The sequence below is a fragment of the Lytechinus pictus genome, chromosome 9, assembly GCF_037042905.1.
Source record: "Lytechinus pictus isolate F3 Inbred chromosome 9, Lp3.0, whole genome shotgun sequence".
Lineage (NCBI taxonomy): Eukaryota > Metazoa > Echinodermata > Echinoidea > Temnopleuroida > Toxopneustidae > Lytechinus > Lytechinus pictus.
The window spans coordinates 18089431-18114446 of NC_087253.1; the positions used below are offsets into that span (position 1 = coordinate 18089431).

The window sequence follows — 25016 nt, forward strand, 5'->3', positions numbered from 1 at the left end:
GTTCACCATTGGTCTACCATTCACTGTACTTTATTGGCCTACTATACATTGTACACCTTTGGTCTACTAACTATCATTCAGTGTAAACCATTGGTCTACCATTCACAGTACACTTGTGGTCTATAATGTATGGCCAATGGTGTAAATTGAATGGTTGACCAATGGTATAGAGTGTATGGTATGGCAATGGTGTACAGTGAACGGTAGGCCAATGGTGTACGGTAAATGGTAGGTCAACGGTGTATGGTAAGCCAATGGTGTACGGTGATTGGTAGGTCAATGGTGTATGGTGTATGGTAGGCCAATGGTGAACTGTAAATGGTAGGTCAATGGTGTGCGGTGTATGGTAGCTAGTGTACAATGTATGGTAGGTCAATGGTGTATGGTGAATGGTAGGGCAATGGTGAACGGTGTATGGTGAATGGTAGGTGAATGGTGTACGGTGAATGGTACGCGAATGGTGTACGGTGAATGGTAGGTGTACGGTGTATGGTGAATGGTAGGCGAATGGTGTTTGGTGAATGGTACGTGAATGGTGTACGGTGAATGGTACGCGAATGGTGTACGGTGAATGGTAGGTCAACGGTGTATGGTGAATGGTAGGCGAATGGTGAATGGTGTAAGGTGAATGGTAGACCAATGGTGTCCAGTGAACGGTGGCTGAATGGTAAATGGTAGGCCAGTGAATGGTGGCTGAATGGTGGTCAATGGTAAACCTGTCTATAGTGGCCATGGTAGATCAATGGTGAATGGTGTTTGATCAATGGTATATGAATGGTAAATGGTGCTCATGAATATGGTAATAGTAACGTCCCAATTATTTAAATTAGTTTGAATGGTATACCATTGGGGCTTGAATGGTATACCATTGGTGTATGATGGGTGCTGTGCGAATGGTATTCCAATGGTATATCAATGGTGTTTCAATGGTGTATGGTGTATGGTATTTCAATGGTATACCATTCAATTTTTTTTATAAGGGGTAGTTAGGCGCGTGGTCATGGAGATGGGCCTTGCCCGTACTCCTTCAGGTTCAGCTCCATCGTCTTCGACTTCGACTCCAAATAACGTTACCGGTAGTGGCGGTACTCCACTGCCGCGGCCACCAGCACCTGCACCTGGCCTTGGATCTCCAAGTGCAAATGGAGAGACTCGTCGCCTGGCTGAAGACGTGGAGGCAGCCGTAGCCGTGCCACCAGCTGCAGCTCTGACGACACGTGCCAGCCACAGGTACACTTACAATTAACTTTTATAAATCATTTAACTTCTGATAAGTACTGTTACTCCAGTTGGAGATATATATGGGCAATTATCATGGTATATGCTCCCTAGATTTATTTCTTATGCTGACCTAGACCTAGTCTGGACTTTTTGAGCCTCTGCTCTGTGACTGTGAGGAGCCATGCCCATGAAAACATGTCACATTGATAGATAATCAACTTGGGTCTTGGCTGCCAGAAATTGTGAAGATATTGCTACATTTAGCTACATTGTTCACTCAAAATATAGAATGAAAATTTGAAGCAAATTCACATCATGACATAAACAACTCTTTTGACGGAAGTCTAGTACAGCAAAACCATGACAATGCCCCAATGCAAATCTGGTGCCATTGCCCACGTCCACCCTAACACCTAACACAGACAGCTCGCTATCGTGCAGCCACCATATAGGGGTTGACAATGCAAAATCCCTCGACGGGCTCATCGATTTTTTTGTCTTTCATAATAATATATTGGCAAAAAGAAGCTGCTGAAAACTGCTTATCTAATAAAAGAGAGCCAATGGAGTAAATTAGAAAATCAAAAAGGGGCCTAAGCTTTCGATCCTAGCAGAATCTTCGTCGGAGGCAAAATGACAAACATATAAAGTGGAACAACCATAATATAGACCACAAACAAGCTACAGCAACGCTAGAAACAAGGAGACAAAAGGGGCATAAGTGAGTAGAGAAGACCAATCGGGTTAGTGAAGGGGATGAAAGAAAAGGAGTAGGCAGACACAAAGGGAAGTTAGTGTAAGTAAGGCCAGTAAAAGACCTCAAGCCAAGAGGGATTAAAATAATGAGGCAGGCAACATCAAACAGGATCTGGAACAAAACAGTGATAATGGGATGAAAAACAAGAGAATTAGTGAGAGGTGGGTCAAACAGGTTACAAAGAAAGGCTTAATAAACTGGTGCATAAGAGTGGGGGGAAAAAAGAAAAAGAATGGGGAACAACTGATAATGTGCAAAAGACATATAAGTATATATGATAAAGCATTAAACAAACTAAGAGAAGAAGGTAAGTGTAAATATGTATCTATAAGTGATATGTATATAAATATATCCAAAAAAGAAATGTATATGAAAAAATATAAAAAAACACATATGGTGTAACTGATATTGTAATCCGCTAGGTGTGACGGGAAAAAAACATAAGACTATATAGTAGGGGGGGAAAAAGAAAAAAAACTGTATATGTGAAAAAGAGGAAGCAAATTGCCTAAAAAGGTAAAAGCAAATATAGAAGAGAGGGGGTGTATTATGAAGAAACCATAGTATACATGTAAATAAGCAAATGATGTGGTAAATCTAAAAGAGGTGAGTGGAGAAAAAACAAATATATATATATAATAATTATTATATCGCCTGAATAAGGAAGGAAAAATTGGAGCTGAGCTTGTATGAGATATGGGAGGAAAGTAGAGTAAGAAACTATAATGTAACTATTCAAAAGAGCTGAGGGGAAAAATTATATGTATATATAAATTGAAAGTGGATAGGAAAGAAAAATCAGTCGTTCCCCTCTTGGATGTTCAGGCCATGAGGTTTGGTGGTGCGAAGTCGTCTCATCCAGAGCTTCTCCCTGCTAGTACGGACTGAGTCAGGGCGGGTACCTAAAGATTCGATGCCCTGTAGCATCATGTCAGTGATGGAGTGGTTGGGGAGGTTAAAATGGCGGCCAACTGGAGTGTCCAGCTTTGCTGTGTTGACGGTGGATCTGTGCCCGTAGAATCGTTTCTTGAGTGTGGTCTTGGTTTCCCCTATGTATTGTACCCTACAAACTCTGCAAGTGATGAGATATACAACATTAGTGGTAGTGCATGTGATGTTGCCCTTGATTTGGTGAGACAGAATACCGCTTGTGACCACCTTCCATCCCAATCTACCCCCTCTCCGCAAAATCCTGTTTGATAACCACCACATTTTACACACTTCTGATCGTCTCCAACAGGCCGTTCCCGACACTCCCCTTCTAGCATACCGACGCCCACCGAATCTCAGGGACCTCATTGTCCGTGCTGAAGTGCCCTCCCTCACTAACCATTCTTCTCCCATACAGCATGGCAATGCACCAGCAACAGGTGCATCATATGTGAAATACACATTCACGAGGGCGACACTTTCACCAGCAACTCTACCAGCCTGTCTCACCAAATCAATTATTATTATCATTATTATTATTATCATTCCTCTAAACAGGATCAAGTCCTTTTTTTTTCTTGAAGTCCGTATTTTTTCTTCGTATTTTTTTCTTCGTATTTTTTCTTCGTATTTTTTCTTCCGTATTTATTCTTGAAGTCCGTATTTTTTTTTCTTCAAGTCCGTATTTTGTCTTATTATCATTATCATTATTATTATTATCATTATCATTATCATATCATTAATATAATGATGGTGATGACATTAATATTGATAACAGCAATGATGCTAAAAATATAATCATGGTCATAACTATAATGATAATAACAATAGTAAATGATAACAAAAATGATGAATAATGTTATAAAAAATACATGATTATGACACTGCTAGTATAAGTATAAATAGTAGTAGTGGTGGTGTTGGTGTTGGTGGTGGTAGAAGTAGTAGTAGTGGTAGTAGTAGTAGTAGCAGTAGTAGTAGTAGTGGTAGTAGTAGTAGTAGTAGTAGTAGTAGTAGTAGTGGTAGTAGTGGTAGTAGTAGTAGTAGTAGTAGTACAAGTAGTAGTGGTAATAGTGGTAGTGGTAGTAGTAGTAGTAGTAGTAGTAGTAGTAGTGGTAGTAGTGGTAGTGGTAGTAGTATTAGTAGTACTAGTAGTAGTAGTAGTAGTAGTACTAGTAGTAGTGGTAATAGTGGTAGTGGTAGTAGTACTAGTAGTAGTAGTAGTAGCAGTAGTAGTAGAAGTAGTAGTAGTAGTAGTAGCAGCAGTAGTAGTAGGAATAGTAGTAGTAGTAGTGGCGGTAGTTACAACATCGCAAAATATGTATGTTATAAAATATCGAAAATCTATTTCTAGACGATAATTCACTTTCAATCTTTATTGATCAAAGTATAAATTACAATATTAGATAATTTTCTTACCTTGTTCCCGTCATTCGCTGCTAAATGCTGTATCGCTTCGACGACTTCGATAGCAAAGTGATCGGTATTGGGTGAATAATGATCGGATTTTTCCTTGTCGTCTGCTAGCGTACTTTGGAGAACATTTACCATAAATTCAGCGTTCTTTGGGCTTGTGTTCAATTTATCATTCTCATCTTCAGTCACAATGTAGGCTAGGATATTCAAGGCCTGTAAAGTATTGACGTAATTACACAATAATTGCGAAACATGTATATTTTTTTTAAATAAAGGGAAAGTCCGTGGGTCTTCACTTTAGAACAACTGGGAAGTACGAATGTTTGGTAGCGAAAAAGAACAAGATATATATTTCGTAGAATTGATCGAATATTGTTGAATCATTAACTCAATTATGTCGGCAAGTGTTTTGCTAATTTGACTTCTTACAGAACCGTGTCCAAGGGTAAACATCAAGAGGTCGACATTGCGGAAGGAAATACGTCGTCATGATGGCATCTCCTCTTTAGAAGTCGACTTTGCATGATACTGTCGCAATGTAGACTTAATAATATTATAAGGTAAATATATATTCTTTAAATGAATAATTGTTTGGTACCGGAAAATCGTTAAATATTAAAAAAAAAACGGAAATACTGAAGCTTTTCGACATGTAGGCCTACGCCGTTTAGCGTCCATTTTCTCTGTCGGTTCTATTATACATGTATATTGTTTCGCTATTGCGTTCTGGTCATTTTTACTCTGATGAGTGCATTGTTGAAAAGCTTCAGTATGTTCGTTTTTAAGGCTATATATATTTTACGATTCTTTTACACCTCGTCAACTTGCTGATATTTTACGGAAGGAAGCCTCAAAAGTATCCTCTACTTGAATTTTGAGATGGTGAGACACGTTACCTTGCCAAGTCGACTTACACACTTCATAAAAAGCAACATGTCTCCATGGACAGACACATCATTTTACCAAGTCAATTTATAAAGACCACCGCATACCTTACGATTGGCCTGCGACCCAATTTTGGAATAAAACGTATAAATTTGATGCAGATATTAAAACATGGAACATCTTACTTTGTAAAGTTCTAAATCATCATACGAATACTTCAAATATGTGACTATACTACCATTCTTATTAGAATGAAAGCGAATTAAATATCTTTTCGTGATGACGTCATTGCAATCGTACGATTCAGGGCTGTGATTTGAAACCAATTTGGCATTTACTCCAAATGAAAGGCTTGTAATTATCTGAAATGGTTATATTAGTATTTGAACCTGAAATACAAAAGACGCATTTCAGATAGGCCTAAATTTGAAGAAAATAAGAAAAATGTGATTTGTTCCAAAATCGGATCGTAGACCAATCGTAAGGTGTGCAGAGATTAAAAAGTTATATCGTCATGCATGGTTATCTGTTACATATCTCACCATGTCGACAAAATACCGTCATTAAGTCGACAAGGCACGATACATATTTTTGTATATCTAAACATAAAAAGCTGCTAAATATAATAGTTTTTAAATGAATACAGATAAATATATACCTTCGCCCGGAGAACGAATGAGCTGCTTTCAAGGAAAGTTTGTATGTAACTTGCAGCATTGTGCATTCGTAGTACCTCCCTATTATCGGGATACTTCCTAAAAACGAAAGATAAAATGTTTAAATTAAATTTTCCTTGTTTGTAATACTAAAATCAGCTCTTATTCTGTTGTGTTTTATTTCAATATCAAGTTCGATAAATGCATATATCTTTCATAAAGCCTTTTCCGTTTCATATTAGACAGATTCAATTTTGCGACACACCTGTCAAGAAATTTATTGGCCCCCCTCCCCCCCCCAAAAAAAAAAAATCATGACAGTCGCCCGGGGGGGGGGGCCACTTACATTGACGAGTGGATACCATGCGCGACCAAAAAAACACGTAAAAAGGATGTCTTTTTCAAGATAGGGCACGTTACGTACGTAACGTGATAAGGGTGTCAAAAACACAAAAATATTGAAAAAAGGGTATCTATTTTGCCCGGAAAAATATACGTGTTTAGGGTCAAATGTGCGGGGATGATAAAACAAAATCAAAATGTTTTATAAAGGATGTCCTTTTTGCCCCAACACTACGTGTTTAGAGTCCGATTTGCGCGAGGTGTGGAAGATGGGACCGTACTTAACCAAAATAATGGTGTCTAAAGGTAAAACCGACGACCGACGGACGCGTGACATAAAAATAAAATATATCTGTACTTGTTTAGGGGTTCATTTCAGGGAATACTTGCTAAGAGTATCGTTTTGTTTCCAATACTTGTTGAGGGGTGCATTTTCAGAATATGGAAAATACATCGCTGTACTTGTTTAGGGGCTCAGTTCTGGGAATACTTGCCAATAGTATTTGTTTCCAATACTTGTTAAGGGTAGGGTTTCACACGCCAATACTTGTTAAGGGGTGCATTTTCAGAATATGGAAAATACGTATTTAGGGTGCTTCTCAAGACCCCGTGGTCGCGCATGGTATCCACTCGTCAATGGAAGTGGCCCCCCCGGGGACAGTCGGGACAAACTAACGCAAAGCAATTAAGGAGTAGCTCTAATTCTGCGCAGGTATAAACGTGGTCATTTAAGTTCTTGAGCTTGAGTTTCATTTCTATAAGCTGGAAATGCTCTAAATGTTGGTTTCCTGAGCATTATTGTTCATAAGATTTCCAGTTCTTCATTTAGAAAACAATCTTTTATAATCAATATTGTCTACAAACAAACGAGAGAGCTCAGCTCCGACAACAGAGGATGGCGTCATATAATTCAGGTTGTTGAAAAGCGCAATGAAGCCCTTCGTCGAGAATCACGAGTTCAAGAGATTATAAAGCAAAGTACCTAACCGATAAGCAGTGAAAGGGCATGAAACTTGTATTAGAGCATTCTGATTTTTCATATTATATAAGTGTTTGGCTACCCATACGGTCTTTAATATAAAGACGAAAGGCTGCTATAATTATTCTGGTATTATTTAGGGAACATGCAATATAATATATGTGGTATATATATTTTTTTTAGAGGATAAGTTGCTATTTCATATTGTGATATATCATTCCGAAAGCTGACATTTACCTCAGACAATTACAAATGATGCTAAATATCTTTTTCAAGAACTCTTTTCTGGACATCCATCTCGTTTGCTCATCGTCACCGTTGAGGGCGTCACACGAATAGAAAGGATCGTTGAGTATCGATAGCAACGCGGGAAGACATCGTCTGCCCATGTCTTTGCAAAGTGCCTGGTTCACCTCTGTGAATCGTTGAGTTGCATCCAACAACAAATTAACAGCAATATATTGACCAGGATACGTCAACTTTATCAGAAAGAAAGGAAAAAGATGACAAAGATAATATATAGGTCAAAAATGACAAACACATTTCTAAATTGCCATTCATATTTTGAAATAAAATTTTGTGAGATCTTTCGAAAAGTGCTACATTATATTTTGATAGAGACTGCATGTATAAGGGGTCTTTCATAATTGCTCTTGCGATCGTTTGCGATCATTTGGTCACAATACATGTTGCACACAATCGCAACGGTTGTAAGCAGTCGCACCACCAATTGTGAAAAGGGGTTTAAGGCCAGTCTATTTAGAAAGTGTTGTTGTTGTTATTGCTTCTTCTCTTTTTCTCCTCCTCATCCTCCTTCTTGATAATCGTGACGATGATGATAACCTCACAATTTATTTATATAACATTATTTCATGTATAAAACTGAAAGAAAAAAATGTTAAAATTAAAGTTGCCAAAAACAAACACCTAACCTGGTCTTTGATGTCTATTTGATTAAGCTTGAGCCAGACTGTAGCGAAGAAATCTGCAAATCCTTTCTCGGTTGCGATCTCCGCAAATTGGCAACTTATCCGATCGACTCGTCCAATGGCACTTAGCTCACGTAGATTCATGAGAACGTTCACCTCGGCAAAGGACTCGGCTTGCAAGACAGTATTCATTATTCGTTCAGCAAGCTGAAATAATTATCACATAATAATGATAATTTTATATATTATAAGGGTCAATATAGGTCTATGCACGTTCTATCAATATAGGCCTAATGACCCTGAGCTTTCAACCCAATTTAGAGAGTGCATATAATGCGAATTTTACGTAAATTATACACTGAAGTGCAATATTAATTCAGAATTGAGAGGATTAGGTCTATACTTTTACTATAATTTTTCAAGAATTTTCAAGTTCATGTGAATGGTTTGATTGAAAATAATACATTCTCAGGACTAGCCCTAGAATAAAAATAGTGGTGATTTATATCAATATTTATATAATATAAAAATATAAGGATATCATTTTTAAAATCTATTCAAATAATAAGTCATGATGAGACAATTTTTATATAATTATGGCCATTTATGTTGTACCCATTTAGTATCCAGTGCTCAAAGTTTGTATATTACATGGCATCCTACGATGTTCCACATGGTACTTTGCTTGGTTGGTCAACAGTGTACTTCAGTATGTAATATTTCACTTTTTCTTATACATATATATATATATATATACAGTGCGTCCCACAAAAAACGAAACCGAGATTGATCGATGATTTATCATAACTTAATCACAAATACAATAGACAAATGACCTACCATTGTAAAGCTTAGAATCTCCTCGTTCATATGAAATTATTTAGATTATTTTTCATTCACGCATGAGTGAGCAAAAACAATTTGAAGAGGGGATACCAACAAGTCATTTGGCGGGCTGTATCTGGGTTTCAAAAAGAAAACCATACTTTAAAAAGTTAAATATCTGCTCTTTAATTTGATACCTCAATTACAGAAAATGGTTAAGAAATAACAAAGTTCTGGTTATTTGAAATAAGGCTTGAATTTCAATAATTTCATGAAATTAAGAGGTTCTACAGGCTAGCGTTCAAACTCACTTGACACTCCGTTCTGTTGACGATCAGCCATGCATTAAGTCTTTTGTTAACCATGCGATAGCTTCTGTGGGAAACCGATGAAAACACGTTTATTTAATGAAATTATGGAAATACAAGCATTGTTTCGAGGGAACATAACTTTTTACTTCTCGACCATTTTTTGTGAATAAAGTATCAAATAAAAGAGCAGATATTGAACTTTTTAGGCATTGATTTTCTTTTTGAAATTCAGATACCCCCCACCAAATGAGTTTTTTGTATCCTTTCTTCAAACTGTTTTTGCTCAATCACAATGGGGAATAATCTAAGTAATATCAGATGAAAGAGGAGATTCTAAGCTTTACATTGGTAGGTCATTTGTCCATTGTATTTGTGATTAAGTTATGATAAATCATCGCTTAATCTCGGTTTCGTTTTTTCTGGGACGCACTGTATATATATATATATATATATCTGTAATGATGGTAAGCCCTAAGCCCCATCTTCAGAAGAATACGGTCTGTATCACAACAGGTTAAATGAGTCTTTATATATCTGGAAAAAAGATGATTCAGATTTAATTTTGAATGCATACCGTCGTGCATGCCGTTAATACCTTGGTCACATTTGCTCTACGGCGGCCGTACGGCGAGTCGAAAACAGCCGTTTTATTAATTTTGATTCAAACCACCTAAATGTAGTTGGACAAAAAATGTTAAAACGGCTGTTTTCGACTCGCCGTACGGCCGCCGTAGAACAAATGTGACCATGGTATAAGAAATTGAAGAATCGCAGAATAGCATACCTTTATCATATTATCTCTCTTATCGCCATTCTCCTCCTTTTGATTGTTGTTCTTCGATCGGAATCGGCTCAAGGTGACGCTATCCGAAAGATGCCGATGACACATTCCGAAGTCCTCGGTCGTGAATCGGGAGACATCGGCATTTCCCGCTTTGTGTATTCGGTTCAGTTCTTGGATGTTTGCTGAGGATACCGGAGACGCGAGGTGAGTCGAACCTTGCATGTTCCCTGGAAACGGTGGCATCTCCGCAATGGTTCCCATCGTACCGCCCGACGACATGGCCATCTTCCTAGTCGTAACGGTGGTCATCATTTGCGAAGTGCCGTCGGAGAGACTCGGCACCTGTGACGTCGAAGTCTCCGTCGTCACCGTCATCTGTTGCCCCTGGCCTGCTGCAGCTGCCTTGGAAGCTGCTTCCATTGTGGCTGCCAATGCAGAGGCGACTGACCCGGCATTTTCCCCAAGAAGTCCCTGGCCGATTTGGGAAGGGCCCGACGACGAAGACGACGAACTGGAGTACGAACTCGCCATCATGCCCGATGGTAATCTCGTCGTGTTTGATGACATCGAAGAGGAGGAAGACGCGCTGCTCCCACCGCGCATTTGCATCTTCTGTTGTCTGCCATTGCCCTTCCCGAATCCCTGGAAGCCGGCTTGGTTTCCACCCCCTGACATGATGCCACTAGAAACTTCTCAGTCAACACACAATTTGAAATATCCCTCTGATCAAATACCACATCGATCATCCACTACTAGAATCGCTACTTACATCTTGTCCACTAAACCTTGTATCCAGATCTTGCATGTGTTGCCAACTTGTGATGAAGAGAAAAACACCTCTGAGACGGAAACGCCAGATTAATCAATTTTCATTCATTCATTTATTTATTGACGTTTTCTTTAATAGACGGGGTGTTCCAATTTAAGACCAGAATAGAGCTAGTTATGCTGATGTTAAAAAACACCTCGCTTCAAGTGAGGGGTCTGCGGACGTCAGATCAGATGAAACACAGTTACATATGCAAATGGTTGTATAATCTACTCCCTCGTCATCTAATATATTATCACCTTCACAATGAGGACGGGTGTACGCTGTACTTCGTCAACCTAAGATATGAACTTCGTCACAGTTCTGGTCGAATCCACATCGCAGGAATAAAATCCTGATTGCACAGCTATTTCCAAAACCACTAGTAATCCGTAAACTTGAATGTTTTCCCGTCGAGAGATAGGTATTCCGATGTTGGCCAGTTGCAGCAGATGAAGTGGACTTGGGTGACTTTGGTAGAGCACACATCATCTATACCGCATGCCAGTGTTAGAGGTCGGTGAAGGCCATTCGGCGTCTCGGAGAGAAATGAAATGATATATTCTTGTTATGAGGTCATGGGATAATCGTTGCGCCTTCTGGCATGTGTGTAATGAGAACCCAACGCGGATATCTGGTGGTTAATTGGAGAGGGGAGGGAAGGGGTATGGGACCTCTCTACTGTTCCTTCGGGAATGTGGCCTAATTAGCTGAGGTGATCTAATAGGTTTTGATTGGTATTTAATTTTATTTAATTCATTATTGATATTATTATTATTATTATCATCATCATTACATTATAAATGCAGATGGCATGAGTGTGTACAATGTGATCATGTAATAACAGAAGAAGAAAATAATGTGTAGTGCAATAAGTAAGCTGAATGTGTCGAAAAAAAGATATTAGTGGATTAATGTCTAGTTCATGGTAAAAATGTAATGAGTAAATACGTTACCATGCTATTCACAGGTTTGATCTGGCATGAAATGGCAGATAGCATGCTCCAAAGCACAATGAGTCCAATTCCTAAGGGACGCTGGGCTAATATGGGGGATTCATGCAACTTTCGGGCAATTACATTAAGCAGTTTAACTGGGAAAGTGGTGGAGTTGGTGATTATGAAAAGAGAAATTAATAATATATGCACTACTGAGTTGGAGTGTGGCTTTAAAGAAGCGTCGTCAACAACCACACGCACCAGTATGATAAAAGACGGTGTCAAACTTTGTTCACGAAAAGAGTAATGGATTTTGGTTTGGTATTGGACGCAAGCAAGGACATTGATAGAGTTAATTGTGTTAGGTTGTTTAAATTCATGTTATACGAAGGGATTCTCATGTTCTGTAAAGTTTTCTGGAATATGTATTCAGACCAAAAGATTTGTCTTAGACTGAAAATATTATGATCTGAACAGATGATGAAAAATCAGATAAATTCGGACAAGGAAGAAAAAATTATTACATTTTAAAGATTTGCATAATTACAGTGGAACAGTTCTGTGCATGTCTTCATGAATATTCAATGAACAAACTGATGATGTCATATCCCCCACTTGTTCTTTTGTATTTTATTATATGAAATTATGTTTATTCAATTTTTTCCCCTAAAGAACTAAAAAAAAAGTTAGACTGACAACTGATTTAATGCATTAGATATTCACTGCTGCAACTTATTTTATAAAAACAGATCATTTCACGCTTGTATGAAAAAAAATGAAATATTCATGATTTCATGTTATAACATTTAAGAAAAAGGAAAGTGGGAATGTCACATCATCAGCCCATCTAATTAATGTTCATGACGAGGTTCATAACTGTTTTCACAAAATGTTGCGAAACTTTAAAATTCAATAACCTTGTTATCAGAGATTTTAGGCCTACTCTATTTATTTAGAACATTTTCAGCCTGGAGTATCCTTTTAACCTTTCAATCCTTACGGAACGGAATCTGCCCCATTTTCTTCATTCATTTATTACAAATTATGTATTGTTTATTATAAGTATGTATTATTCTATTATAATTAATAATGTATTGTTTATTATTAATGCATTGTTCATTATTATTACTTATTATTATTATTGTAATTATTTACATATATCTAATTTTTATTCATGTACCCCTTTCATTATTATATGTCTGTGTTATGTAATTTTTTTTATCCCGAATCTGTAAATTCTTGGAACAATCCCCCCACCCCCCCCCCCCTTAACGGAACGATGTATCTGCCCATGGATATTGACACTGTTCGTGTTAACTTCCGAAACGTGTACTGATGTTGATAAACCACTGGAGGCGCAGGGAGGGGGAGGGGAGCGGGCGAACGGTATTCAAAGGGCACACCTCCCTAAAGCCAGAACCATCTTTGAAATATAAGACCGGTGAACATGGTTAGAGCCGCCCTTTAGTTCTTGCAAATCTCCCGCAAAGTTTACATCACTGTTAAATGCATTAGAAAGTAACATGAAAAAATATGACTTATAAGGATGGTATGAAATAAAAAAGTGTTTTAGTCGATATATTTTGGATTTTAAATGAGGCAAAAATAATTGTCATCTTTTTATACAGACCAACATCAATCGATCATGAACGGGCTGAAAACTTCCGCCAATTTTTTTTTGCAGCTATTTGATTTGAAATTACTAAATTGGATAGACATTCAATATTTTGCGTATAAAACTTATAAAATAATATGGGGGCATAACGTACGGAGAAATTTCCAAAATAGACGAGTAAAAATCATGACTGAAATGACCTATTATGAATGGAAGTATCATTTTGTGACAAGACTTTATCCGGAAAATGCCTTACTTTGAAATACATTTTAAAAATTTCTTTCCTCTGTTTCTTCGAATTTTTCTTCTTTACTCCCTATCGTGGGATTGCTATTTCAGGGATTAATGTTGTTTAAAATAAACTCGATTGAATCTGCTATCTGGAATGCTGAAGGAGATGGGAGCTTAAAGGGATGGTCCGGGCTGAAAGTATTTATATCTTAATAAGTAGAGTAGAATTCACTTAGCAAAATGCCGAAAATTTCATTAAAATCGGATAACAAAGTTATTGAATTTAAAGTTTAGCAATATTTTGTGAAAACAGTCGTCATGAATATTCATTAGGTTGGCTGATGATGTCACATTTCGACTTGTTCTTTTGTATTTTATTATATTCACATTTTTTTCCTCCAAGAACTAGAAAAATTTGATTGACAACTGATTTAGTGCATTCGATATTTATTGCTGCAACTTATTTCCTTATAAGGGAGACATATTATTCACACAAGTATGAAATAATGAAAAAATAATGATTTTATGTAATAACATAAGAAAACGGAAAGTGGAGATGTGACATCATCAGCCCACCTAATGAATATTAATGACTACTGTTTTCACAAAATATTGCTAAACTTTTAACTTCAATATTTTTATTATTTGTTATCCGATTTTGATGAAATTATGTATTAAGATATAAATACTTTCAGCCCGGACCATCCCTTTAAATAAGAATGGAGTTGCAGAGAAAAAAGTATACAATGATATATAATTTACATCACGCTTTGAGGTTAAATTTTGAATGTATTTTTGTGGAGATGGATTTTATGTACAATAGGGTGTACGTACGTGAGTGAATGTCATGGTTTATTATGTACCTTTGTGTGACGAGATAGTTACTTTGAATGATATCTCGCGGGAAAATAAGTGGAATATAATTATGCACACGTGATAGAAGAAAGAGAAATAGAGTGGGAGAGAGATAGAGAGGGAGAGAGACGAGAGCTTGAGAGAAATACAGACAGAAAGAGGGCAGTTATGAGAGGAGATTATCATACATGATCATAATGTACATATACAGGATTAACATTGAAATTGAATTGAAACTTTACCACAATCTTCACATGATTAAGGAAATGAAAAGAATTGGTGCTAAAACAAGGAAAAGGGATGTGAAGGGAAAAAAAGGGTCAGCATTCGAAAAATATGACTTGTCTACATAAAAAAACACGCACACAAAAATCATGAGCCGCCCCACCCCCAATATCTCCTTTGCATTTGGTACAAGACCCGCCCACTACATACCGTTTCGCTCTGAAGTAAATGCATGGTATGCCTGTCAGTGTATTGATACAGTCAACACACGTCACTGCGAATCCGAACTGACTGGGGGTATAGCAATACTAAATAAATGACATCGATATCTATATCGAGCCCGATTACTCATCTGAATACCCACCAGGTTTGATCGGTTTTTCAGTCATTGTCATTAGGAAGAGCATCGCTGATGTGTGGTGTAATATTTATTCCATTAATTCAAACCGCGGGGGACCACTTCCATTGACGATTGGATACTGTTACAATACTGCAACAAATAACAATGAAAGAATTTATCACAGGAAATAATTAAGCATACACAAACAAATCAAAAAATGATTATGATCTTACGTCTCTTCAAATCAGTTCTGGCAATTAATCCAAATGATAGTATCCAGATAAAAGTCCTAGTTGGCTGGCAAAAATTCCTTAAGTTTAAGTTCACAACGATCAGACGATGGCGATGATGAAACTGATATTGAAGCACGATGAATAACAAGAGTCACTGTAATGAGTTGAAATGTCCGTGAAGACGATGTTGATGAATTCAGCAATCCATGGGTTGAAAAGCGTTCAATAAACAGGTTGATGATCTCGATGAGAAGTGAGTATTCATCTCTCAAAATAACTGCAAACAGTTCATTGATGGCTGGTAAATAATTCCACAGAAGATTAATATTCCTGGTGGAAATAAAGTCTGCTCTGAAATAAAGTCTGGCGTGAAACTCTGAGTTCTGATCTGATATGATGATGTCCTTGAAGAAACTGCCCGTTTATATACAAATTATTCACTATTCTAGAGACTTCTAGCATTCACTATTATGGAAGGTTGTAGTATTGTCTTTAAAAAAACATTCTCCTTTCAGGAGCAGTCAAATTCCAGAAGACTCTTGAATGACCTCAGTGCAATTAACATGTCAATAAAATAGCTAAGCCTATTGTTCATTTCCACTTCCAATACAAGTCTATTTTAAAGCAATCTATTTAAAAATCCTTGACCTTTTAGTCGGCAGAGGCCTGCATAACAAAAGCTTTTACAAAGACATCCTGGAATGTTCTTTATCATTCTATGCTATGAATATCTTTAAAGAGAAGATCACGAAATAAATGAATGTACTTGGTATTACAATTCTTCTTATATGTAACATTACCAGGTGTGACCAGAGAAACTAAAAGGATCTCCTTTTCACCTTTTCAAGATTGGGCACGTTATGTTCGTAACATATGGATGTCAAAACACTAAAATACTGAAAAACTGAGGGTATATATTTCGCCAGGAAAGCTATGTGTTTACTGTCAAATTTGAGAGGGTATAAAAAAAGTCGAAAATGCTTTATAAGGATGTAGTATTTGCCCCAACACTACATGTTTAGAGTCCGATTTGAGTGAGGTGTGGAAGGTAGGGTGGTATAACCAGGGCCATGTTTCATAAAGGACTTCTAACTCTTGTAACTTTGCCATAATGGCAACTACCATGGTAACAAGGCTCAGCAGCCAATCAGAATCGAGGTTACCATGGTAGTTGCCATAATCTGATAATGGCAAAGTTACAACAGTTGCAAGTCCTTCATGAAACGGGCCCCAGATGTAAGTAAAGGTAAAGCCGACGTCTGTGATCACGTTCTTGACATAATAATTAAAATATCGCTGCACTTGTTTAGAAGTCAATTCAGGGGATACTTTCCAAGGGTACCGTTTTGTTGACGGGTTGGGTTTCACACGAAATACTTGTTAAGGGGTGCATTTTCAGAATATGGAAAATACTTGTATAGGGTGCTCATTTTCCGAACCCCATGATCACTGGCGTACCTAGGATTTTCCAGAAAGGGGGGCAAATTTTTTTGAGGATATTCCGTCCGCGAAAAAAATTGGACAAAAAAAAGAGGGGGCACACGTCTCTTTTCATTGCGTTTTTACATTACATATTATTAATTTGGCTTCTCAAAGGGGGGGGCACGTCACCTAGATCAGTTGTGACTCGTCAGGAGGGGCACAGTCTGCCACCCCCCCCTGTTAGGTACGCTAGTGCCCATGATCGCGCCTGGTATCCTATCCATTGCAAGTGGCCCCCTGGGATTCAAACACTTGAGCCACCTCCAAGTACATCCGCAATCACATACATTCACCCACACACAGTCTTGTAATTTGCCAATCGGGGACTCACTAATCATTAATCGCCGAAATGAGGACGTGTACATGGGGTCTCTTGCACTCAGAAATTTGAATTTAATCCACTAATAACGGGTAACGTGCGCAAAGTTCGCCAACCGGGGACGCTCCCTACCCTCTATGCACACATACACACAACATGTAATTAATAATTGGCCATATTGGAACATTTTACAAATCATGCAGGCGTTTACTATATGAAACGGTTTGAAATGAGATTGGCATATATGGTTGTCTGGACCAGGGGCCGCGGCCGTTTCAAAATGCTGTTCGTAAGTTAAGAATGACTTTAAAAACGACTGCTGATTCTTTATTACGCGCTAACCCATCGCCAATGAATGTACCATTTACCACAAGAAAGGATCACCAGTCGATCTAAAAGTCACTCTGAACTTACGAACAGCTTAATGAAACATCCACCTGGAAGGCTGGAACGTCCCCGTTTGATGGATAAAATGCAAGAAAATGTCCCCCAGAATTAGATCATTACAAACCCACACAAAAACGCACAATCGCTGGATCGTCGAAGACTACGAAATAACAGAGGCTAGGAAAGCCGCTTTAAATTGGATAGTTAGGCAGGCTCACTACCGTGTATTATTCAATCTGTATAAACATAAGAAAACGAAGTGGATCATAAATATATGTCCAATGCTTTGACAAAAATAAATGTTTTCATAATATTCCCAAAATTGTCATCTCTTTTAAACAATAAGGAATATAAATCTAATTATCATTCATATCAGGTGTATAGAACGAATATATATAAACAAATATCCGAGTTTTCCTCGATAGAAAAACCAGTTTAAAATTTGTCCATTTTCTTTAACGTCTTGAAAAAGACTAACTTAAATACATGCATACATATTTGCAATAAATCAAAGTGAACTGCTTAAATATATACCTTTAAATCAACTTTGCGTTCCCACTTAGTAATTTCTATATTCTGAACAAAATTACCTTAAAAGGTAAACAGACAGCAAACTTGTCTGCTAACTTCAGCTTATATCCAAATAAGTCCGGTAAGAAATAAATTACCAAGGTGTTTCATTATTATTTATCCCAATTTTGACATTATCAGAAAAATCTAAATTATAGACCGAAAGCTTTCTTTAGCTAGCGGTTGCACACTAAAATTGAATGTGCGAAAAACGGAACGAGTGACCCTGACATGACCTTGCACATAATTAAGCCTCGTTCGTATGAAAAACTTCTGACCAAAAATTGTCTTAACAAGTCAAAATTATTTTGGTTACAAACGCACAAATTCTTAAAGTGCTTTATAAATGTTTACTCAAATATATCTGACTGAATATAATTAAATGTAAACAAATCACGCAATTTAAAGACCACGCCCATACACGCACGATTCGTGCCCATCAAACTCCTAAAATTCACCTTTGTTCATTTCATAAGCTTAATTTTCCTTTAACTCATACTACTTTACTTTTCTTGAAATAATCTAACAAATCCATTAAAAGCTTTTATTTAGTTTCACAACTTCACTCTTCTCATAAAGTACAACTAACCTCCTAATTAAGTGTGCATAGCTAATCGCGTTCATTTCACATCCACTGATTGTACATTACACATATCTATGGCGTTCATTACACATACTGCGTGTTCATTACAGTTCAAGTATCTGCATACGATTTTTAATGCACTTTTTCTGCTCATTCACTGAAAAATATCTCTAGCTTTTAGCACCTCCAAAAAATATAACATTTCTGTCATCAAACTTACTTCTTGGGCGGCATTTCCCAGTCAACATCAAGTAAAACAAGATAATTTCATTTTCAAGCGTCCCTTCTCCCTGTTCTCTGCAAACTAACAACGTGGCATCTGCGAAATGCATATTCATGAGCAGAATTACATTACTTACGAAAGCTTCAGGGTAGCACCAAAGTGACAAATTAAACCTTGAAAATACATATAATAAAAATGTGAAAGAAAAAGACAAATTCATAATTTTAAGGTTTGTTCAGCAAACCATCCTCCCCCCGCCAACAGTAGCGGAAAAGAGCTAAAATTCTCCTGACTGAATGAATTCTGTAATTATTATTATTATTTTTTTTTTTTTGTTTACAGACCAGATGAAAAATATTCAAGTTTTGCACCGACATAAAATTCAGGAGTATCAAAAGCAACTTTCTTTCAAAAAATTCAAATTTTGCACCGACATAAAATTCAGGAGTATCACAAGCAACTTTCTTTCCTCAATGGCATTGAAAAACCAAAACACAATTTATGAACTCCATATTGTCTACTCCTCATACCCTTCTGCCGGATATATTACAACAATCTTCGAAATCGGCCGCTTATAATCAGTACCTTTAGATTGTACTTTAACTGTTCGAACTTTCCCATCAGTCCCAGGATACACTTGGATAACTTTACCCAATGTCCACTTTCCTCGAACTGCATTAGGGTCAGAGAGTATAACCACGTCATCGATTCGGACGTTCCTTCTGTCACTGTTCCATTTTCGTCGTGGCACCAGTAGTGGAAAGACGTCACGCATCCAACTCTTCCAGTACGCGTCGACGATTCGCTGGACAAACTCAAAGCGATGTCTCGGGTTCTTCGTCTCTCTGAAGGGTCCTTGAGGGACTGCGCTCGAAGATCTTCCAAGCAAAAGATCGTTTGGACACAGATATGCTCCATCATCGGGATCATTCGGAGTTCTTCCGATAGGGCGCTGGTTGACGAGATTTGCGACCTCTTGGAGACATGTATGCAACTCAAAGGGTGTGACCAGTTGATCCCCGACTGCTTTCTTCAAGGCGATCTTGCAACTTTTAACTAACGCTTCAGCACATCCATTGTGATGCGGTGCAGATGGAGTGGTGAACTTCCATGTCGTTCCTCTCTCGGCGCAGAAGTCCTTTAACTCCTCATAGCTCCAACCTCTCACCATCTCCCGTAACTCTCTTTCTGCCCCTACGAATTGTGTACCGTTGTCACTTAGCAGTAATGCAGGCTGACCCCGCACAGCAAAGAATCTTCGTAGTACCTGCATGAACTCCATGGATGAGCAATCAACGGCCACTTCAAGATGTACCGCTCTTGTATTCAGGCAGGTGAAGAGGACCCCATAGTGCTTGGCGGTCTTGTTCCTTCCAACTTTGACTGATATCGGTCCAAAATAGTCGACAGATGAGAAGTGAAACGGTGGTGTATATGGGGCAACTCTCTCATCTGGTAGATCAGACATGACTTGTGACTCAACCTGATGCTCCATGCGTCGGCAAATCACACACCTATACTTTACAGTCTTAGCCAGTTTATGAATTTTCAGGATCCAGTATTGACGTCGAACCTTCGCTGCAGTAGCTGCCACGCCTCCGTGTCCTAGCTGATGCATATGTCTCGTTATCAGCACTGATACCCAAGCTCCATGTGGCAGCAGAGCAGGGTGTTTGTGCTCATAAGAAATCAGAGCCTTGTCTAGTCGCCCTCCAACTCTGATAATTCCCTCGTTGTCTATAAAAGGGCTGAGAGTCTTGAATTCTCCATTCTGTACACGTTGATACAAGGAACTCTGGGCTTCCTTAATTAGAAAGTGTTCAGCTTTCTGCAACTGAGTTGTCGATAAGTTTCCATCTCCAAGATTGACATTAGACTTTGCCCGAAGTACAGCTTTGAGCTTGTCGATGAACTTTAAAACATAAGCCGTTACTCGGATCAGTTTTTTCCAGCTGGAGAATCTCTTGACATCGATCACATCATTGTTCTTGACTGAGATATGATTAACCCTTCGTCGTTCTGCTTCAATCTCAGTCTCTGCTTCTGGAATAGCCTTTTCTGACGGCCATTCCTCGTAAGATCTGTACAAGAACGCAGGTCCTTGTTTCCATCTTTCTGAGAGCTTCCTTACTGGCAGGCCCCTGGAGACGTCATCTGCTGGGTTCAGCTCTCCGGGAACATACTTCCATTGTGCAGGGTTGGTATAACTTTGGATTTCTCCAATCCTTGCTGCGACGAATGGCTTAAATCTCCTACCCTCACTTCGAATCCAGGAGAGGGCAATCATGCTATCAGTCATGAAGATGATCTTTTCAGGCTTCAGACTCAGTTCTTTCATCACTGTTGTGTAGACTCTTGAAGCCATTACTGCCGCCTGAAGCTCAAGTCTAGGCACAGTCATCTTTTTCAGGGGAGCAACTCGAGATTTGGCAACTACAAATCTAACAGCATATTTACCATTTTCCAGCTTCCACTGCAAATACACACAAACTCCAAATGCTACCTCAGATGCATCAGCAAATATGCACAGTGAAGGGTGACCAACAGCCATTGGTGGAGTCAGGCATCTCTCATATTTGATATCATTCAAGTCCTGCATCTCTTTCATGAATGTCACCCACCACTCCTGTAGATCGGGAGGCAGAAGTTCATCCCAATCATATCCTCTTTGCCACAACTGCTGCATTCCAATCTTTGCACGAACTAGAAAGGGGGCAGCAAATCCTATCGGATCAAATATTCGTGCAATTCTACTCAGAATCTTCCTTTTGGTAAGTATACTCGATTCTTCTTTTCCATCATTAGGAAAACTGCTGACTGTGTCCTTCAGTTTGTAGAAGAACATATCTTGCTGGTTGTCCCATGCTATTCCCAGCACTTTGTCTTCCAAGGCGGCTTCGAGGATTTTTGTTTTACCTTCCTTCTTACTTTCTCCTCTCAAAGCTTCGTTGCTGGTCCAGCCTTTAACTTTAAAGCCACCTTCCAAAAGTACTTGATCAATTTCACTTGTCAGCTGCTCTGCTTCGCCTACATCTCTCACCGAGTCACATATGTCGTCCATGTAGACACTCTCCTTCAGTACCTGTGCTGCTTTCGGATATCTAGCCTCTGCTGCTTCTGCTGTCATCCTGAGTGCCAACTGGGCCATAGCTGGTGCTGGTTTGTCGCCAAATGTAACAACTTTCATAATGTAAACATCTGGCTTTTTATCAGTCTCCATATCTCGCCACAGGTACCGATGTACATTCATATCTCTCTCAGGAATTGAGACCCTGTGATACATCTTAGAAATGTCACCACAAAATCCTACTTCATTCATCCGGAATCTCAGCAATACTCCAAGCAGATCATTGAGAAGATCTGGACCCTTTAGCCAATAGTCATTTAAGCAATGACCCTGATATGATGAAGACGAATTGAAGACGATGCGTACAGGGGTACTTCTCTTCTCAGGCCGGAGAACAGCGTGGTGGGAAATGTAGTGAACAGGACCCTCGTACTGAGCTACTTCATTCTCTGTTAACTTTCGTGCAAATCCATTCTCTATCAGTTCCCTCATTTGTTTTCTATATGCATCTGCATGGTCTGGGTTTCGAGCTAGTCTTTTCTCAGTCGAACACAGTACCTTCTCTGCTTGTGCTCGATTGTTAGGAAGTAGGTTGGGATCCTTTCTCCATGGATAAGCAATCTCCCACTTGTTTCCAACCTTTCTACTAGACTCTCTGATAATCTGCTCCTCAACCTTCTCCTGCTTGCTCAAAGGGCTTGGCTCACAATGGCAGGAACTAGACTGCACCCCCATAGATTCTGAGCTCCAGAAATCGGTCAAGTCAATTGGGGATGTCAACTTCACATGCAGCACATTCATCCTATCATTCCTTCTTTTGGGAGCACCAAAGATGACCCAGCCCAGTGGGGATTTTCGGGCTACTAACTGTCCCTTCTCTCTCGTTTCACCAAGATGCATCTTTGGGTAGTCAATACCTATGAGAAGATGAACTGACCCACTTCCTCTGCGTAGATCCTCAGACTTCAGATTAAACTGCTTGGAAATTTCATTCATCTTCACTTGTGCAATATTTTCACTGATACAGGGTAATGCCACTGCTGCTAAAGAATGAATGGCATTGGTAGAGAGGGACCTCACTTTTATCTGATACTGTTTGGTTTCCATCTGCTCTTGCTCTCCACCAACCTTAGTGATTGTGATATTTATGTTGCTTCCCTTCAGATTCATCTCCTTAGCAACAGACATCTTGATGAGGCTTACTTGAGCTCCAGAGTCTAAGAGCACATTTCCCTTACAGACTGCTCCTTGTTGCCCCAGGATCTCCGCTGTAACTACGGGTAACAGTGCCTCAGAGTTGCCCGCAAAGGCGACATCTACATTTCCACCTCGGACCTCTGTTGAAGCATGAAGGAGGGGGTGGTGGAAGTACTTGCATGGTTCTCCGGCAGTAGTTTCACTACATCGACGTTTCCGTTTACAGTTTGACATTCTGTGATCCTTACCAGCCTTCTTTAGACAGCTAAAACAGGCATGATGATCCTTGAGTAGCTTCAGTCTCTCGGATTGTGACATGGCTAAAAACTTACGACACTGATCAAGCCAATGTGATGATGTTTCACAGAGCCAGCATTTGTGAAATAACCTCTGGACTTTGTTTTCCTGGCTGGCTACTGTCTTCCCGACTAGATGTACACCACTTGACTTCGAATCACTTCGGACTGGGGCCGAAGCTCTCATCCTTGACTTCAGTTCAACTGTAAGCCATGTCAGAAACATTTCAAAGCTTGCCTTGCCACTTGCCTCTTGATGCCTAAACCACACCAGTCGGTCTTCCGGGCTTAGCTTCTTTTCCATTATGGCAAGCATATGGCTATTGTTCAAATTTCCTGGCTGGTTGATTTCCATGAGGGTATTGTAACTCCTCCGAACGAGATGCACAAACTCACAAAATCTTTCATCTTCTCCGCTTTTGAGTGGTTTGACTTTTGAGATGTCATTGATTATAGCGTCGGCAACAAAGCGCTCATCTCCATATATCATGTCCAACTGTTCCCATGCTGCTTGGTAGTTATGCCCAATTCCTTTAATCAACTGCAAGGGTTTGCTCTGTAAACATGACCTCAGAATCATTAGGGCATCTCTATCCTCATACTGTCTGCCAACAGCATGTAAAAAATCTGCCTTGAAAATGCAGTAATCACGGATGTTGCCATCAAAGGTGGGAAGTTTAGGCCTTTCCATCCTATAAACAGATCCTGACATTCTCCTTCCTGCTTCAGGAGGCTGATTTGTCTGTCTTGGTGACTGATCTTGCTGTTCATCTGCTGATAAAGTTGTTTCCATACTCTGATGGCTTGTCGATGCTCTAAGATGATGCTCTTGGAGCTGCTGTGCTTCTCTATGGCTCTCATTATCTTTGCAATAGTCTCTTTCAAGGATCTGTAGCTTCAAAAATGAATTGTGGCACTCTTCCATCCACAACTCTTCTCTTTCAAATTCCTCGTCATCCTCTAGCACTTCCGAATAACTGTCATGCTTATTTTGTAAATCCTCAAAAGCACCAGCATACTGTGCAAACGATTCCTGAACTTCTGGAACAGGTCGCTCTCCATCGATCAAGCTCTGAAGGGCCTTTCCAAACCTGGTCAACTTGGCTTTTGCCCCTCTCCGCTGCAGGCGCAGATTCTTAACCTTCTCGGCTGACATATTTCTTAAAGACTTCTGATCCCTGATGTAAAGAGTCGTCAGATCCAGACAGCAGACTACTTGTGGTGACCATCAGACCTCTTCCCAGATGAAAGAAATTGAATTGATGGATCGTCGAAGACTACGAAATAACAGAGGCTAGGAAAGCCGCTTTAAATTGGATAGTTAGGCAGGCTCACTACCGTGTATTATTCAATCTGTATAAACATAAGAAAACGAAGTGGATCATAAATATATGTCCAATGCTTTGACAAAAATAAATGTTTTCATAATATTCCCAAAATTGTCATCTCTTTTAAACAATAAGGAATATAAATCTAATTATCATTCATATCAGGTGTATAGAACGAATATATATAAACAAATATCCGAGTTTTCCTCGATAGAAAAACCAGTTTAAAATTTGTCCATTTTCTTTAACGTCTTGAAAAAGACTAACTTAAATACATGCATACA

At 38.9% G+C, this 25016-nt stretch overlaps 2 protein-coding genes across 2 annotated transcripts; both read right to left on the minus strand.

The window, feature by feature from the left end:
* Nucleotides 1–3547: 3547 nt before the first annotated feature.
* On the minus strand, nt 3548–11339 carry LOC129267623 (uncharacterized). Its single transcript, XM_064104329.1, has 5 exons — nt 10036–11339; nt 8119–8322; nt 7424–7665; nt 5868–5964; nt 3548–4537 (listed from the first exon to the last, which is right to left on the minus strand). The coding sequence occupies exons 1-5, from the start codon at nt 10708–10710 to the stop codon at nt 4277–4279; spliced, it is 1479 nt and encodes a 492-aa protein (XP_063960399.1). The 5' UTR covers nt 10711–11339; the 3' UTR covers nt 3548–4276.
* An 8022-nt stretch (nt 11340–19361) lies between these two features.
* Nucleotides 19362–24560, minus strand: LOC135155424 (uncharacterized). The gene has a single exon (XM_064104371.1). The coding sequence runs from the start codon at nt 24558–24560 to the stop codon at nt 19362–19364; it is 5199 nt and encodes a 1732-aa protein (XP_063960441.1).
* Nucleotides 24561–25016: the final 456 nt, after the last annotated feature.